A 14,219-nucleotide genomic window follows, 5' to 3' on the forward strand; every position below is an offset into this window, starting at 1 on the left:
TTGGTCTTCTTCTTGCTTCTAATGTATTTGCAAAATATTTTCTTGTTATCCTTTATGTCTCTAGCTAGTTTGATCTTGTTTTGTGCCTTGGCCTTTCTAATTTTGTCCCTACATACTTGTGTTATTTGTTTATATTCATCCTTTGTAATTTGACCTAGTTCCACTTTTTGTAGGACTCTGTTTTGATTTTTGGATCATTGAAGATCTCCTGGATAAGCCAGGGTGCTCTCTTGCCATACTTCCTGTCTTTCCAATGCATTGGGATAGTTTGCTTTTGTGCCCTTAATAATTTCTCTTTGAAAAACTGCCAACTGTCTTCTATTGTTTTTCCCCTTAGACTTGCTTCCTATGGGATCTTACCTACCAACTCCCCGAGTTTGCTAAAGTCTGCCTTCTTGAAATCCATTGTCCTTTGCTGTTCTCCCTCCTACCATTCCTTAGGATCATGAACTCTACCATTTCGTGATCACTTTCACTCAAGCTGCCTTCCACTTTCAAACTCTCAACCAGTTCTTCCCTTTTTGTCCAAATCAAATCTAGAACAGCCTCTCCTCTAGTAGCTTTCTCCACCTTCTGAAATAAAAAATTGTCTCCAATACATTCCAAGAACTTGTTGGATAATCTGTACCCTGCTGGGTTGTTTTCCCAAGAGATGTCTAGGTAGTCGGAATCCCCCATCACCACCAAGCCCTGAGTTTGGATGATTTTGTTAGTTGTTTAAAAAAAGCCTCTTCCACCTCTTCTTCTCTTAGGTAGTCAGTAGTAGATCACCCATGTAGATCTCCACCCTTGTTTTTTTTTTTTTTACCCCTTTTATCCTTACCCAGAGACTTTCAAGAAGTCTGTCTCCTATTTCCATCTCAACCCCAGTCCAAGTGTATACATTTTTAATACACAAGGCAACACCTCCTCCCTTTTTTCCCTGCCTGTCCTTCCTGAGCAAGCTGTACCCTTCTATACCAATATTCCAGTCATGCATATTATCCCATCAACTCTCTGGGATGCCATGTCACAGTTGTGTTTATTTACTACCATTTCAAGTTCTTCCTGCTTATTCCCCATACTTCTTGCATTAGTATACAGACATCTAAGATACTGATTTGATCCCCCCCCCCCAAGTTCTGTCTTGTCTCTCTTTTATCCCTGCTATAACAGACCATGCTTCCCCCAAATTCTGACCCTTCTCCCAGGTCTCCATGTTTTTCACTGACCTGTGGGGTGTGGTCATCTGCCCCTGTTGAACCTAGTTTAAACCTTCTCACAAGGTTAGCTAGTCTGTATCCAAATATGCTCTTCCCCTTCTTCAATAGGTGGACCCCATCTCTGCTTAGCAGTCCTTCCTGGAGCAGCATCCTGTGGTCAAGGAAGCTGAAGCCCTTCTGGTGACACCATCCTTGCAGCCAGGCATTCACCTCCAGGATGCATCTGTCTCTGCTTGGGCCCCTACCCTTGAATGGAAGGATAGAAGAGAACACCACCTGTGCTCCCAACTCCTTCGCCCTTACTCCTGTGCTATAAAAAGAAAAATTTAGAATTAAAAATTCCAAATTAGAAGTCATAGGAAATGCTATACTAGAAACACAGATGGCATTGCTAAAACTACTAGCAACTATTTACTTAGAAATATTTTCAGCGATTATATGCAATTACAATATAAATTAAATAGCACAATGAGATCCATCTGCACTAGGTTAACAAAGGTCAATGATGAAGTGCTAAAAGTAATGAGTAATAAAATTTTTAAAAGAAGGAGCAAAAAGTATATTTAAAATGGATTACAAGGAAGGGAGTGCAATTCAAGGAATGGCATCAGTAGATACGTAAGACTAATGCCTGAACTGCTAGGAGACTTTCTTCAGACGTATAAACTGATAACAGGTTTCAGAGTAGCAGCCGTGTTAGTCTGTATTCGCAAAAAGAAAAGGAGTACTTGTGGCACCTTAGAGACTAACAAATTTATTAGAGCATAAGCTTTCGTGAGCTACAGCTCACTTCATCGGATGCATTTGGTGGAAAAAACAGAGGAGAGATTTATATACACACACACAGAGAACATGAAACAATGGGTTTATCATACACACTGTAAGGAGAGTGATCACTTAAGATAAGCCATCACCAACAGCAGGGGGGGGAAGGAGGAAAACCTTTCATGGTGACAAGCAGGTAGGCTAATTCCAGCAGTTAACAAGAATATCAGAGGAACAGTGGGGGGTGGGGTGGGAGGGAGAAATACCATGGGGAAATAGTTTTACTTTGTGTAATGACCAACGTCTCTGAGGAAGCTCATAGTAGGTAGGTGATATGGAAGGGGGGGGTTCAGCTGCTGTGACCTGCACTGGATGTGCCATGTTTGTCTTTCTTCCACAGGACAAAAGCGACTTTGTCTGTACAAAGTGCAAGCTGGTCTCCATATTGGAAGAAAAGATTGAAGGTCTGGAGCAACAGTTAACGACCCTGCGTTGTATACGAGAGACTGAGGATTTTCTGGACCAAACTCAGGATAGGCTTCTAGGGGCACAAAGCTCTAAAGATATAGAGCAGGTTGCACAGAGGAGCCAAGAGGCCAGTGAAGAAGCTTGGCAACATGTGACCTCCAGAAGAGGTAAGCGGAATGTCCGGGTTCCAGTAACACAGACACAGGTAACTAACCGCTTTCATGTTCTCTCCACAGGTACCAATGCGGAGAGTGGACCAGATGATATGTCTGGGGGGAGAAAGCAGAAGGAGACTCCGCTGGTTGGGAGGCATGAGATGCGATGTCCTGAGGTTGGGGGTTCCACGACCACCACTCCCAAGAGGAGAAGGCGGGTGGTGGTGGTCGGGGACTCTCTCCTCCGGGGGACTGAGTCATCTATCTGCCGCCCTGACCGGGAAAACCGAGAAGTCTGCTGCTTGCCAGGGGCTAAGATTCGTGATGTGACGGAGAGACTGCCGAGACTCATCAAGCCCTCGGATCGCTACCCCTTCCTGCTTCTCCACGTGGGCACCAATGATACTGCCAAGAATGACCTTGAGCGGATCACTGCGGACTACGTGGCTCTGGGAAGAAGGATAAAGGAGTTGGAGGCGCAAGTGGTGTTCTCGTCCATCCTCCCAGTGGAAGGAAAAGGCCTGGGTAGGGACCGTCGAATCGTGGAGGTCAACGAATGGCTACGCAGGTGGTGTCGGAGAGAAGGCTTTGGATTCTTTGACCATGGGATGGTGTTCCATGAAGGAGGAGTGCTGGGCAGAGACGGGCTCCATCTTACGAAGAGAGGGAAGAACATCTTTGCCAGCAGGCTGGCTAACCTAGTGAGGAGGGCTTTAAACTAGGTTCACCGGGGGAAGGAGACCAAAGCCCTGAGGTAAGTGGGAAAGCGGGATACCGGGAGGAAGCACAGGCAGGAAGGTCTGTGAGGGGAGGGCTCCTGCCTCATACTGGGAATGAGGGGCGATCAACAGGTTATCTCAAGTGCTTATATACAAATGCACAAAGCCTTGGAAACAAGCAGGGAGAACTGGAGGTCTTGGTGATGTCAAGGAATTATGACGTGATTGGAATAACAGAGACTTGGTGGGATAACTCACATGACTGGAGTACAGTCATGGATGGTTATAAACTGTTCAGGAAGGACAGGCAGGGCAGAAAAGGTGGGGGAGTAGCACTATATGTAAGGGAGCAGTATGACTGCTCAGAGCTCCGGTACGAAACTGTGGAAAAACCTGAGTGTCTCTGGATTAAGTTTAGAAGTGTGTGCAACAAGAGTGATGTCATGGTGGGAGTCTGCTATAGACCACCGGACCAGGGGGATGAGGTGGATGAGGCTTTCTTCCGGCAACTCACGGAAGCTACTAGATCGCATGCCCTGATTCTCATGGGTGACTTTAATTTTCCTGATATCTGCTGGGAGAGCAATACAGCGGTGCATAGACAATCCAGGAAGTTTTTGGAAAGCGTAGGGGACAATTTCCTGGTGCAAGTGCTAGGGGAGCCAACTAGGGGGAGCGCTTTTCTTGACCTGCTGCTCACAAACCGGGTAGAATTAGTGGGGGAAGCAAAAGTGGATGGGAATCTGGGAGGCAGTGACCATGAGTTGGTTGAGTTCAGGATCCTGACGCAGGGAAGAAAGGTAAGCAGCAGGATACGGACCCTGGACTTCAGGAAAGCAGACTTTGACTCCCTCAGGGAACAGATGGCCAGGATCCCCTGGGGGACTAACATGAAAGGGAAGGGAGTCCAGGAGAGCTGGCTGTATTTCAAGGAATCCCTGTTGAGGTTACAGGGACAAACCATCCCGATGAGTCGAAAGAATAGTAAATATGGCAGGCGACCAGCTTGGCTTAATGGTGAAATCTTAGCGGATCTTAAACATAAAAAAGAAGCTTACAAGAAGTGGAAGGTTGGACATATGACCAGGGAAGAGTATAAAAATATTGCTCGGGCATGTAGGAAAGATATCAGGAGGGCCAAATCGCACCTGGAGCTGCAGCTAGCAAGAGATGTCAAGAGTAACAAGAAGGGTTTCTTCAGGTATGTTGGCAACAAGAAGAAAGCCAAGGAAAGTGTGGGCCCCTTACTGAATGAGGGAGGCAAGCTAGTGACAGAGGATGTGGAAAAAGCTAATGTACTCAATGCTTTTTTTGCCTCTGTTTTCACTAACAAGGTCAGCTCCCAGACTGCTGTGCTGGGCATCACAAAATGGGGAAGAGATGGCCAGCCCTCTGTAGAGATAGAGGTGGTTAGGGACTATTTAGAAAAGCTGGACGTGCACAAGTCCATGGGGCCGGACGAATTGCATCCGAGAGTGCTGAGGGAATTGGCGGCTGTGATTGCAGAGCCCTTGGCCATTATCTTTGAAAACTCGTGGCGAACGGGGGAAGTCCCGGATGACTGGAAAAAGGCTAATGTAGTGCCCATCTTTAAAAAAGGGAAGAAGGAGGATCCTGGGAACTACAGGCCGGTCAGCCTCACCTCAGTCCCTGGAAAAATCATGGAGCAGGTCCTCAAAGAATCAATCCTGAAGCACTTAGAGGAGAGGAAAGTGATCAGGAACAGTCAGCATGGATTCACCAAGGGAAGGTCATGCCTGACTAATCTAATCGCCTTTTATGATGAGATTACTGGTTCTGTGGATGAAGGGAAAGCAGTGGATGTATTGTTTCTTGACTTTAGCAAAGCTTTTGACACGGTCTCCCACAGCATTCTTGTCAGCAAGTTAAGGAAGTATGGGCTGGATGAATGCACTATAAGGTGGGTAGAAAGCTGGCTAGATTGTCGGGCTCAACGGGTAGTGATCAATGGCTCCATGTCTAGTTGGCAGCCGGTGTCAAGTGGAGTGCCCCAGGGGTCGGTCCTGGGGCCCGTTTTGTTCAATATCTTCATAAATGATCTGGAGGATGGTGTGGATTGCACTCTCAGCAAATTTGCGGATGATACTAAACTGGGAGGAGTGGTAGATACGCTGGAGGGGAGGGATAGGATACAGAAGGACCTAGACAAATTGGAAGATTGGGCCAAAAGAAATCTAATGAGGTTCAATAAGGATAAGTGCAGGGTCCTGCACTTAGGATGGAAGAATCCAATGCACCGCTACAGACTAGGGACCGAATGGCTCGGCAGCAGTTCTGCGGAAAAGGACCTAGGGGTGACAGTTGACGAGAAGCTGGATATGAGTCAGCAGTGTGCCCTTGTTGCCAAGAAGGCCAATGGCATTTTGGGATGTATAAGTAGGGGCATAGCGAGCAGATCGAGGGACGTGATCGTTCCCCTCTATTCGACACTGGTGAGGCCTCATCTGGAGTACTGTGTCCAGTTTTGGGCCCCACACTACAAGAAGGATGTGGATAAATTGGAAAGAGTACAGCGAAGGGCAACAAAAATGATTAGGGGTCTAGAGCACATGACTTACGAGGAGAGGCTGAGGGAGCTGGGATTGTTTAGTCTGCAGAAGAGAAGAATGAGGGGGGATTTGATAGCTGCTTTCAACTACCTGAAAGGGGGTTTCAAAGAGGATGGCTCTAGACTGTTCTCAATGGTAGCAGATGACAGAACGAGGAGTAATGGTCTCAAGTTGCAATGGGGGAGGTTTAGATTGGATATTAGGAAAAACTTTTTCACTAAGAGGGTGGTGAAACACTGGAATGCGTTTCCTAGGGAGGTGGTAGAATCTCCTTCCTTAGAGGTTTTTAAGGTCAGGCTTGACAAAGCCCTGGCTAGGATGATTTAACTGGGACTTGGTCCTGCTTTGAGCAGGGGGTTGGACTAGATGACCTTCTGGGGTCCCTTCCAACCCTGATATTCTATGATTCTATGATTCTATGAATGACTCAATACTCAAAATGTGTGTCACAGTTTTTGGAGGTGTATGTAGAACAGAGGTGGGCAAACTACGGCCTGTGGGCCACTTCTGGTCTGTGGGACCATCCTGCCCTGCCCTTGAGCTCCTGGCCAGGGAGGCTAGCCCCCGGCCCCTCCCCTGCTGTCCCCCCTCCCCTATAGTTACACTGCTGTGCGGTCAGTGTGGCTGGCTCTGGCCAGGCAGCACAGCTGCTAGTCCCGCCACTCTGAGTTGCATGGTAAAGGGGCGGGGAGCGAGGTTGGGGAGGTTGGAAAAGGGGCAGGGGGTCCCAGGGGGCAGTCAGGGGACAGGGAGCAGGGGGGTGGTTGGATGGGGCAGAGGTTCTGTGGGGGGCAGTCAGGGGACAGGGAGCAGGGGGCGGTGGGATAGGTGTGGGAGTCCCGGGGGGCCTGTCAGGAGGCAGGGGTGTGGATAGGAGTCGGGGCAGTCAGATGCGTCAGGAGTTCTGAGGGGGGTGCAGTCAGGGGACGGGAAGTGGGAGAGGGCAGATGGGGGCAGGCTGTTTGTGGAGGCACAGCCTTCCCTACCTGGTCCTCCATACAGTTTCACAACTCCGATGTGGCCCTCAGGCCAAAAAGTTGTCCCCCGCCCCCCGATGTAGAATATTTCATTGAATCAAGCCTCCCGCAGCTCTTCAATAGGTTATATCTGATAGAGAGGTGCTGCCTGTCTAGGTATTAGGATGCCCTGTGCCTTTATGGACACGGCCCTGGGAAGCTGAGCTGTCCTGTTGTGTGAGAGGGGAAGTAAAAAAGCCCCTCTGCCCTCCCGTCCCTCCCTGTGCTGGGGCTTTGCCCTCTGGCCGTGCCTCCTCAACCCAGTTCATAACCCTGGCTCCTGCCCCTTGTTCCTGATTTTGCACCTCAGCCCCTCATCTTCCCCTGCCTTCAGCCATTTGATCCCCCTGCACCGTCACTTTCTGCCTCCTGCACATCCCCCCACCCTCTGTAGGGTGACCAGACAGCAAGTGTGAAACATTGGGACAGGGGGTGGGGGGTAATAGGAGTCTATATAAGAAAAAGACCCCAAAATTGGGACTGTGCCTATAAAATCGGGACATCTGGTCCCCCTACTCCTTTGTCCCCCTTTTAGCCCAGTGAACAGCAGGCAGCAGATTTTAAACCCGAGCAAGGGCAGTGGCTTCCACAGACATTACTAAGCATGCTCAGTCCACCCCAAGCCACCAATGCTGTCAGGTAGTGTTCGCACGGGTGCAGGGAGCCCAGGGTGATGCTTCTTTACAGGATAATGCTGGAGGCAAAATATAAACGTAATGCATCCGATGAAGTGAGCTGTAGCTCATGAAAGCTTATGCTCAAATAAATTTGTTAGTCTCTAAGGTGCCACAAGTCCTCCTTTTCTTTTTGCGAATACAGACTAACACGGCTGCTACTCTGAAAAATATAAACAGTTTCTACGCCCTGATCCTGACAAGTAACAGTCACCATGGACCCACCCCAGAGGTGGCTACATCTCAGCACCGGATGAAGTAACCCCTGGTGCAGGGCATTTGTCATGGGGTTTGGGGACACTCCTGGTGAAATCAGGGATGGGAATGGGTGGGGTTAATACAGTAGTAGGGTGATTCTCGGACACCAGACAGCAAGGACCCGCCTACACACTGAGCATCCTGTATCCCTTCCAGGCCCCGTTGGTGGCAGGGAGTGAGCACCCCACGCCCTGTGCAGAGGCAGCTTCCCACCCTACCAGGTGGGTGACATCATTTCTTTTGTTGGACCAGCGTCTGTGGGGGAAAGAGACAAGTTGGTCCGACAAAAGGTATCACCTCTCCCGCCTTGACTCTCTCATATCCCGGGACCCACAGGGCTCCAGCTGCCACCTGGAGGCAGCCCTGTCTCAGGGCTCTCCCAAGCTTCACCCACTGACCCCTTGCCCCTTTAGGGGCTGACTCAGGGCAACCATTTCCCAGCCAAACAAGGACAATCTCCTGCCGATAAAATGGCTGGGGAAATATCTCAAATGTGAGACGACTGGGAAACTGACCATCAGAGAGGAAATGGGGGGGGATGTGTGAGGAGAACCCCGAAAGGGGCAGTGAGGGGGGAGCTTCGTGGAGCGTTTAGAGAATCAAAGCGGGAGACGGGACGGCGAGGGACATCCCCGCACGCCCGGCGCAGGCGGCTGTTAGCAGGAGCAGGGCGGACCCAGCCCAGGGCAGCGCCCCGGCTCCCTGGCACGGCGGGGGGCTCAGGAGCTTTCCCGGCCCGAGCAGCTCCCCGGCCCCGAGCGTCACAAGCACCCTGCGAGGGGCCCGCCGGGGGCAGGGCCAGGCCCGGCTTGGAGCCGCCCCTTCCTGTCCCCTTTGTGTTTGCAGCAGCGGAGCCATGGCCGGGGCCGGGAGCGCGGCGCGGAGGCTGCTCCAGCCCCGGGGGCCGCGCGGAGCGGGCAGGGCCCGGGTGGGCAGAGGGGGCCGAGACACGCGTGGGGCGGACACGCTCCTGGCGGGAGGGGCCGGGCCCGGCTGCCCGGCTCGCCCCCTGCCCGGGTCCCCGAGGTGCCCGCCGCCGGAGAGGGGCTGCCGGGGGCGGGCGGCGCGGAGCAGCCAGTGCTGCGGGGGGCCGGTGCGAGGGAGCCCGGGAGTGGCCGGGCCAGGAGAGGCCGGAGCCCGGCTTGGCGGCAGAGCTCGGTGCCCAGGCTGGGCCCGGGAACGAGGGGCTGGGGGCAGCTGGGGGTGGGTGTATCTGGGGGCAGTGATGAGCTGCCAAAATCTTAACAACGGGTTCCCTCCTCACCCCACAGGGGCGTCGTTGCCCACCCCTGTCCCCCTTGGACTCCTGCCTCATCCCCCCCGCATTCCTTGACGCCCCCCCAGGACCCCTGCCCCATCCACCCCTGTCCCCTGACTGCCCCCAGAACCGGGCAGGAGGGTCTCGTGGGCCACTGTAGTGGGTGCCCACCCCACCCCTAAGAGCCAGAGGCACCTGCCGGGGGGCGAGGTGGGGGGTCCCGGTGGTGCTTACCTGGGGCAGCTCCCAGGAAGCATCCGGCAGGTCCCTCTGGCTCCTAGGGGTGGGGGAGCGTAGCTGGGGGGGAGCAGGGGGAGCGGCCGCTCCCCCCACTGATCACATCAAAAGTGGCTCCTTAGGCGCCGACTCCCTGGGTGCTCCGGGGCTGGAGCACCCGTGGGGAAAATTTGGTGGGTGCAGAGCCCCCACCGGCAGCGCCCAGCCCCACCTCACCTCACCTCTGCCTCGCCCCTGAATGCGGCGCCCCGCTCTGCTTCTCCGCCCCCTCTCCCGGCTTCCCACAAATCAGCTCAAATCAGCTGTTTGGCCAGAAGCTGGGGCAGGCTGAGAAGCAGGTGGCAGCTTCCCACTCAGACGGAGGGAGGCGGAGATGAGCTGGGGTGGGGAGCGGTTCCCCGGCGCCATCCCCCCCGGGTTACCTGCTGCGGTGTGGCAGCCTCCTCGCGCCCCCTCCGCTCCCCGCTCACCTCCGCCTCCCTGGGCCTGAGCGCGAAGCCACCACCTGCTTCTCAGCCCGCCCCGGCTTCCCACTTGGCACTTGAACAGCTGATTCACGGAAGCCAGTGGGGGGGCTGCGAAGCAGAGTGGGGCTGCGGGTTCAGGGGAGGAGGTGGAGCGGAGGTGGGCTGGGGGTGGGGCGGGGCGCGGAGCTGCTGGTGGGTGATGTGCTGGAGCACCCATGGAGTCAGCGCCTAAGGCACCACTTTTGGCCAGTCAAATGAACAACCGGTTCTAAAAAGGCTACTAAATTTAACAACCAGTTCTAGTGAACTGGTGCGAACCGGCTCCAGCTCACCACTGTCTGGGGGTCAGAGCTGGGCTGTGCGGAAGGGCTGGGGCTGGGGCTGTTTGGAGTGTGTCAGTGTGTGGGGATCAGAGCTGGGGATTGGGGGATATTGGGGGGGGCATGTCTGAAGTTAATTGTTAGGGACGTGGGTGTGGCTGGGAGGATGTTCACCAAGGGGTCCTGTGTTTTCTCTCTAAAAACATGCTCCCCCTTTCACCAGCCCCTCTTGGATCTTCCTTGCTGTGGTTGAACTAGACCTGCCTGGAAAAAAAAAAAGTCGAAGTGCATCCCAGGGACTCTGCTTGGGCATCTTCAGGGCAGGCTGGGCTTTGAAGTCTAGCAGTTGTGAGGCCATTTGTAGCAGTTTGTAACTCTCTCCTCTGCTTCTTCCAGGAGGCACCAGAAGAGTGTCTGGCCCCTCTGCAAAAAGAGAGAGAAGTAGCCAAAGCCGAGGAGAAGCGGCAAAATGAGGAGCTGCTGGTAAGTGCCCCCTGTCCCTCAGGTTTGCCTGGGCTCACAGTGCCTTGAGTGACATTGTGAATGCAGGGCCCATCCTGCCAGGAAAGCATCCCCACTGGAGCCCAGGGAGCATGCAGGGTCAGGCAGGTGAGTAACATGATGTCCTTAGGGTGCAAGAAAGAGGATGCTGTGCAGGAGAGTGTGAGTCTGTGTGTTAACCCAGAGACCCTGCCCACAGGCTGTCTGGATGTTACAGTTCCTTTATAGCAGTTAGGGGAGATGGGGAGGAAGGAGATGAAATGTGGGCTGCAGAGATGGAGAGTTTGGCCCAGGGCAATTTGATGAGATTTTGGGGAGAAAAGTCTCTTCTGGTAGCGATGTACAGCTCATTCCTGCTCTGATCCTTCCCCCGTTCCTGGCCTAAATGAATTTCCCATCACCCACTGCAGGAGATCCTGTGTTCTGGTCAGGGTGGATAAAAATCAATGATTTTTTAAAATTTTTTTTAAAAAATTTGATTTTTTTTATTTAAATCGGATTTTTTTGATAAAATGCTTTTTGAGGAAAAAACCTAAATAAAGATATCTTTGAGCTATAATGTGTCTAAATTAAAACTATCTCATCATGGAAAAGGGATTATAAATTCTAATTCTATAGTATGAGACAATATATTCATGTAATGTTTAAGAAAAGTTTTATAAATGAGTTCTAATAGTTCATGGATTAGGAACCCAATTTTATGGGGTTCTAGGGGCTTCTGTATAGATTATTTAGGCTAATCTTTCTGTCTACCCAATGGGACTCAGTGCTCAGTCTAGAAGATACCATCAGAGATGCTTAGTTTTGCAGTTCTCAAACTGTAGAATTGTGTCTCCAGAGATAATGTGCTTGTTAACAGCAAAATATTTTTAAATAAATAAATTATATATAGAGATGAGAAATAGTTAAATAAAACAATTTAAATGTCTGTCTGGTGGTGATCTCCTCCTAATACAGCATGGCAAGAAAATCCTCCATATATTAATGATTAACCAGTTGAATTGGAGATTTCATAAATATGTGCTTCAGTTACCTTTGGAAAATGAAATAACCAAACAATCATTCATTTTCTGATATAGCTGTAAAACTGATGTGAAAAGTTTTCAAAATAAATCACCTTAAAAATGTATAGCGTGTACCTTCTAAAAAAGAAACCTACATCTATCTCTGAGTTGTGAAGAATATGCTTTAAGGTTATAACAACCAACAAGAATGTACTTTTATGTAGAAATCCATGATTAAATCGAGGCTTCCTGACTAGTGATTTAAATCACGATTTAAATGAATTTGATTTAAATCAAATCCACCCCGATTCTGGTAAATAACTCCACCATCAGCAAGAGGCACATTTATGGTTCTCCCTTGTGAGTGATCTGCCCTTTCCCTGTGATTGCAGAAACAGATGGAAGTCGAGAGGCAGAAGATCATCTGGGAGTGGAAGGAGCTGCAGGGGTTTCTGGAGGAGCAGGAGCAGCTGCTGCTGTTCCAGTTGGAAGAGCTAGAGAGAGCCATTGTCCAGAGAAGGGATCAGGGCCTCTGCAAACTTTCCGAAGAGATTTCTGTGCTCAGTGAGAGAGAAGGAGAGAAGGGGCAGCAGCCACTGAGCCAATCCCTGCAGGTCAGACCATGTTATTGCAATGATAATATGCAGTGTTTCTATAGGAGCATCTTAGCCCTCGACCCCAAAGCTCTTTAAAAAGGGGGGGGTCAGGGCAAGGTTCCTATTTTACAATGGAGAAAGTGAGGCATGGGGAGGGAGAGGGGCAGAGCTCTGACCAAGGTCACACAGTAAATGCCTTGTACATGTCTGACTGCATTTGGGCTTGAGTGTGACATCCCTTCCCTGCCATGCCGAGGTCCTGAGTAATGTTCCTTCTAATTTTTTCCATCCATGTGTGGAATGAATTTTATTTTGTGTACCAATATCGAGGTAATGTGCGGATGTGCGCCACTAGTAGAAACAAAAATCCTCGATGTACTATATATTTTTTAAAAGTTACCATAGAGATAATTACTCCAGCTAGGACAGGTTAGGCATTTTAGAACTTACTACTCAAAGAATTAAATTTAAGCATAAGAGAGAAATAAAAATTATGCAATGCATAGACAAGTCAAAAAACTAAAATAACAGCACTTTGAAAGAATAAAATTACAGAGAATATATGTGCATTGCTGGAAGTACCAAGAAGTAACAACAACAATAACACAAGTATATGTTGGGAGGTGAGGGTGAAAGAGACAGTGTGTGCGAGGGCGAGAGAGAGCACCAGTGCAGGGGGGTCCCGGGAGCAGCTGGCCAGTGGCTCCAAGGCAGAGGGCAGGAGAAGCATGGCAGCGGGCAGAGGGGCACCTAAACACAAGTTGCTGGATGTGCGCGGCTCTACTAATCAATTGTGCGGTACTTGATTGACTTTTGCATGGCTGCCCAGCTTAGAGGGAAAGCTGGTGCTGAGCGTAAGGCCCCACAACACTCCAGGTGAATGGGTTAAGGAGTAGGGTGCTTGCGGGACTCTCAGCACTAGTGGGAATTTCACTTTCCAGGCAGATGCATATTTTCTTCCTTGTAAAGTGCATGGGCAGAAACTTTCCCCGATGACGACGTCCCAGCAGGGATCCCTGGGGGGAGGCAGCTGCTCTCCGGACACGAATTTGAGTGTCTGAAATTCTCCAAACACCCAAGACTCCAGTGGTGACTGCCCTGCAGAGCAGGAGGTCTCCCCAGCCTTGGACACCCCACCTGACTGCATCTCCTTTTTCTCCCTCTCAGGGTGCTGGAAGCACTGGGAGCAGGTAAGTCCCTGGCTCCATTTCACTCTTCTCCTCTTCCCCCTCCTCCCCCCCCCGCCCCCGTGCTCAGTTATGCTTGGGAACTGCACTAAAGTTGGAGCTTCCCCCTGCCCCTGCAGTGTTAGTGCCTGTGATCACACCTCCACTAGTGGCTGCCTCACCAGGGGGAAGAATCTGTTACTATCTGACAGCTAATGAGGTCACCAGCGCTGTCAGACATATGGGCCAGACCCTGCCTGTTTGATCTATTTATGTGGCCACATCACATATTCACATTGTGCAGAAACTCAGCTTTCAATTTTATAGTAAGTTTCTACTGTTCATGGTTACAAAGAAACCCTCCCAAATGCAAACGGACACACTGTTGTCTGTCTGATTCAGCAACGGCCTAAAGCTGTGGCTCAGACAGCTGTGAACTCCCCCCATCCTCCATTAATCCTATTGGCGTGTCAGCTGAAATGATGCCACTTTAATGTTAACATTCAATATTCCATGGCTGATCACTCTAGCAGGTGGAATGGGACGGGGGTGGAAGTGAAGCCCTTTAGGGGCGGGAACAGGGAGTTTCTGTAGGAAGGACAGAACAGAGGGGAGATACAAAGACGAAAAAGAGAAATAGAGAAAGGAGAGTGGAAAGGAAAGGAAATAAAGAGTAGAAATAGCAGGAGCCCTAGCGGGTGTGGGAGGGGGCTATATTCCCACTGAGTGATACTAACTCAAAAGTTTATTTCCTATACAAAGGGCAGACTCTCACCTTGACCTTGGTATGTGGGTCTCCCATTGAGAGCAGGGGGTGTCCTGCCAGGAATGGAGCAGTGTACA

The 14,219-nt window shown here is 50.8% G+C and overlaps 1 protein-coding gene across 1 annotated transcript; it reads left to right on the forward strand.

Moving 5' to 3' along the window:
• The first annotated feature begins 8,459 nt into the window (after nt 1-8,459).
• LOC122456765 (tripartite motif-containing protein 15-like) lies at nt 8,460-13,370 on the forward strand. Its single transcript, XM_043497836.1, has 4 exons — nt 8,460-8,755; nt 10,506-10,592; nt 12,007-12,228; nt 13,152-13,370. Exons 1-4 carry the CDS (start codon nt 8,684-8,686, stop codon nt 13,269-13,271), a joined length of 501 nt encoding a protein of 166 aa, XP_043353771.1. The 5' UTR covers nt 8,460-8,683; the 3' UTR covers nt 13,272-13,370.
• The last annotated feature ends 849 nt before the right edge of the window (nt 13,371-14,219 follow it).

This window comes from Dermochelys coriacea, chromosome 15 (genome assembly GCF_009764565.3).
Source record: "Dermochelys coriacea isolate rDerCor1 chromosome 15, rDerCor1.pri.v4, whole genome shotgun sequence".
Lineage (NCBI taxonomy): Eukaryota > Metazoa > Chordata > Testudines > Dermochelyidae > Dermochelys > Dermochelys coriacea.

Bases quoted from the DNA above. Each gene is read 5' to 3' on its own strand.
- LOC122456765 (XM_043497836.1), top strand. From the start codon at position 8,684: ATGGCCGGGGCCGGGAGCGCGGCGCGGAGGCTGCTCCAGCCCCGGGGG. The intron at 8,756-10,505 runs GTGGGCAGAGGG...TGCTTCTTCCAG, and splicing joins GCGGAGCGGGCAGGGCCCGG to GAGGCACCAGAAGAGTGTCT. The intron at 10,593-12,006 runs GTAAGTGCCCCC...CTGTGATTGCAG, and splicing joins GGCAAAATGAGGAGCTGCTG to AAACAGATGGAAGTCGAGAG.